Here is a 3,213-nt window from a genome sequence, read left to right as displayed (position 1 = left end):
CACTTAGTTGTCAGTTGTTAGTTGTCAGTCGTCAGTTTTTCCAAACGGAACTCTGCCGATTCGCGGCTATACGTAGTTCTCAATCGAACTTCATCTCTTTTGAACTTTGAATAAGAGTGACTCGACCGGAGCCTCCGCATCCGAGTGGGAATCCTTCGTGGAGTACTGAGACCAAAGAAAGCCGTTGGATCTATCCACATCCGCAGAACAACAGTAAGTCCCATTCTGACCCACACACACACACACATTCACACGCACACACACACACACACACACATATATATATATATATGTATAAATAAGAACTATCCGCTATAGTTTATATTAAATTATAGTGCCGCGTCTAAAACGTCCCTACAAGGAGTGGCTTAGAAACCGGGAAGCGCGGAGACTCTTGGACGAGGAGTTCCGGAAATACCTCGGGGGTTCGCGAGAACAGAGTCGTCCGGCCGAGGACCATTTGCCATCACCATCATCACCACCGGCTCCGCCGGCTAATCAGTTAGAAGTTATACCTCCCCCTCAACCACCTTCACCTTCCCCTCAACCATCTTCACCTCTCCCTCAAACACCTTTATCTCCCCCGCAAACTCCTTCGCCTCCCCCTCGATCTCCTTCACCCGTGTTTTCGGACGCACTGATGGAGAGAATCTTTCCAGATACTCCCCCATTATCACCCGATTCGTCGGTCGATCCTATCCCAATTTCCCCCAGAGGAATTCTGCCCCCGACGAACTCCACGGACAGCGTGGAGTTCTTAGAGGAAATTTCTCCGCCCCCACCTAGATCTTATTTCCAAATCCTAGAGAATGACACTCTCGAGTCACTCATCAGTCAATTCCCGCGGACTACTACCGCATCTATCCCTCAGGGGGCCTACACAATCGGCCCTCATTACTTCGATCCTGAGGAAATCCGGAATGCCATCACCGGCCAAAACTCAATCTCCTGTATTCCTCCCGAACTCCGCCAATCCATTCCTAGTTCCAGTGGAATTCTTTTACAATCTTTTCCCTCCTTCCTCCGTTTCCATCCACGAAATAGATTAATCAAATCCCATCCGATTCTCCCGACTACTCGATGTACATAAAGCGTATGCCCGTTACTGAATAGACTGTTGCGGTATTTATGTAATAGATTAAAATGTGTATAGATTAGTTATAATAAATACGCCTATTGTTATATAACCATTTGTTATTCTTATCTTTCGATTAGCATAAATAATGCTAGTAATTATTCTTCTCGCTCTCGTCATTCACTTTTGAAATCCCCTAATAAAACCTCGTAATCATTAAACCTTGCTCTTTCAGAGCTCGCACGTGGTCCATTTCCGAGTTAAAGGGATTTCCCTGACTCGAAATTCGGACCGACGATCGCACCGCTCGTAGGAAACAGGCGTCATAGCGTCTTTACGAGACGTTGACCCATATTCCGAACTGAGCAATAAAAAGGGAGCGTTCGACTCGCGGTATTTGCTTCTGTGCGGATACCTGCGAGACAAGAGTCTGACCGTCCTTCCACACTCCATCCTGTCTATTCTCTTCTCTCTTTAAATCCATTTTCCTGAACTTGGACGTAACAACAGTACATCTCAGAATTTGTTAGTTATAAGACCTTTTAAATAATAATTGTTTTTCACATTTGAACTTTCTAATTATTTTCAATTTTAAGGATTAAACTTAATGCACATCAGGTATTATTCCTTCTTTTATTCTTGTAATTTTGTATTCTTTGATAGACTTAAATATTTATCAGAACGTGAACATAAATCTAGACTAATTATATCATTGTATTCAGATACATTTTTTATAATATTGACAAATTTTAGTACATAGTTTACATAATTTTGATTATATAGTTATGAGAACAGATAGGAAATGGTATTATATTGTATCCACATGTAATTTGTTTCATATCAAACCGTTTTTATGACGGTATGTAGAAGTTCCAACTAAAAGTTGTGTCCAGCAAAGTAACTTATTTAAATTTCCGTATGAGACTACTTCCTATAACATGAGGAATTATTATTATCTTTCCATATTCTAAGAAGCGAGTATTTATGTGCTTTTATGTAAAGGGTGTCTCAAAATGATCTGACATTTTAAATTGCGCGCCATTTTTTTTTGCAGCGAACGTAACGTACTAACCTTTAACAACTGGCATCAGGAAGTATTGAGGTTTAGTCATGGAGAATTACACGATCGAGCAACGCATAGAAATTGTGAAAATCCTCTACAAATATGGTGAACATTTTGCAGAAACGGTTCGAAAAGTCCGCACGTCTTTTGGTCATCATAACGCACCATCTCGCAATACTGTGGTGAATTTAATAGAAAAATTTGAGGTTAGTGGCTCACTTTTAACCGCGAAAAGCAGTGGCCGTTCTCGTACTGGTCGGTCGAATGAAAACATAGCCACAGTGAGTTCGAGTGTTGACGAAAGTCCTTCCATCTCGATTTGCCATCGTGTTCAGCAATTGGACATTTCAAGATCCTCTGTGCAGCGAATTTTGACGAAAGATCTGCATTTACGTGCTTACAAGATTCAATTGACACAAGAACTGCAACCAGCAGACCATGCGCAGCGCCGTACATTCGCCAATTGGATATTGGAGCATCAACAAATCGATGGTGATTTTTCGAAGAAAATCATCTTCAGCGATGAGGCGCATTTTCAACTTAATGGGTACGTGAATAAACAAAACTGTCGAATTTGGGGGACTGAAAATCCACAAGTGATCCAACAGCTTCCCATGCATCCACCACGAGTCACTGTTTGGTGCGGATTTTGGGTTGGAGGAGTGATTGGGCCGTACTTCTTCGAGAATGCTGCGGGAAATGCGGTTACCGTCAATGGTGTTCGTTATCGTGACATGATAACCAACTTCTTATGGGAAGAATTGAACGGCATAGACTTGGAAGACATATTCTTTCAACAAGATGGTGCAACCTGCCACACTGCGGACGAAACAATGCAGTTATTGCAGACGAAGTTTCATGGTCGTGTTATTTCGCGCCGCGGCGATGTGAATTGGCCACCAAGATCGTGCGATTTGACGCCATTGGACTTCTCTCTTTGGGGTTTTCTGAAAGGAAAAGTGTATGCCAATGATCCACAGACCATTCCGGAGTTGAAGGAAGAAATTAGACGTATCATTAATGAAATTAGTCCGCAATTATGCCAAAATGTCATTGAAAATTTTGTCAAAAAAAT

General features: G+C 42.0%; 1 protein-coding gene across 1 annotated transcript; it reads left to right on the top strand.

Moving 5' to 3' along the window:
- Positions 1-115: 115 nt before the first annotated feature.
- Positions 116-1,090, top strand: LOC108754377 (WAS/WASL-interacting protein family member 1-like; the record flags this gene model as incomplete). Its single annotated transcript, XM_018496630.1, has 2 exons — positions 116-213; positions 336-1,090. Coding segments are annotated over 2 exons (853 nt in total), but the record flags the coding sequence as incomplete, so codon positions are not given.
- Positions 1,091-3,213: the final 2,123 nt, after the last annotated feature.

This window comes from Trachymyrmex septentrionalis, unplaced genomic scaffold, assembly GCF_001594115.1.
Source record: "Trachymyrmex septentrionalis isolate Tsep2-gDNA-1 unplaced genomic scaffold, Tsep1.0 scaffold797, whole genome shotgun sequence".
Lineage (NCBI taxonomy): Eukaryota > Metazoa > Arthropoda > Insecta > Hymenoptera > Formicidae > Trachymyrmex > Trachymyrmex septentrionalis.
The sequence above is the reverse complement of the archived record's forward strand: the minus strand, read 5'-3'. Positions and strand labels throughout refer to the sequence as shown.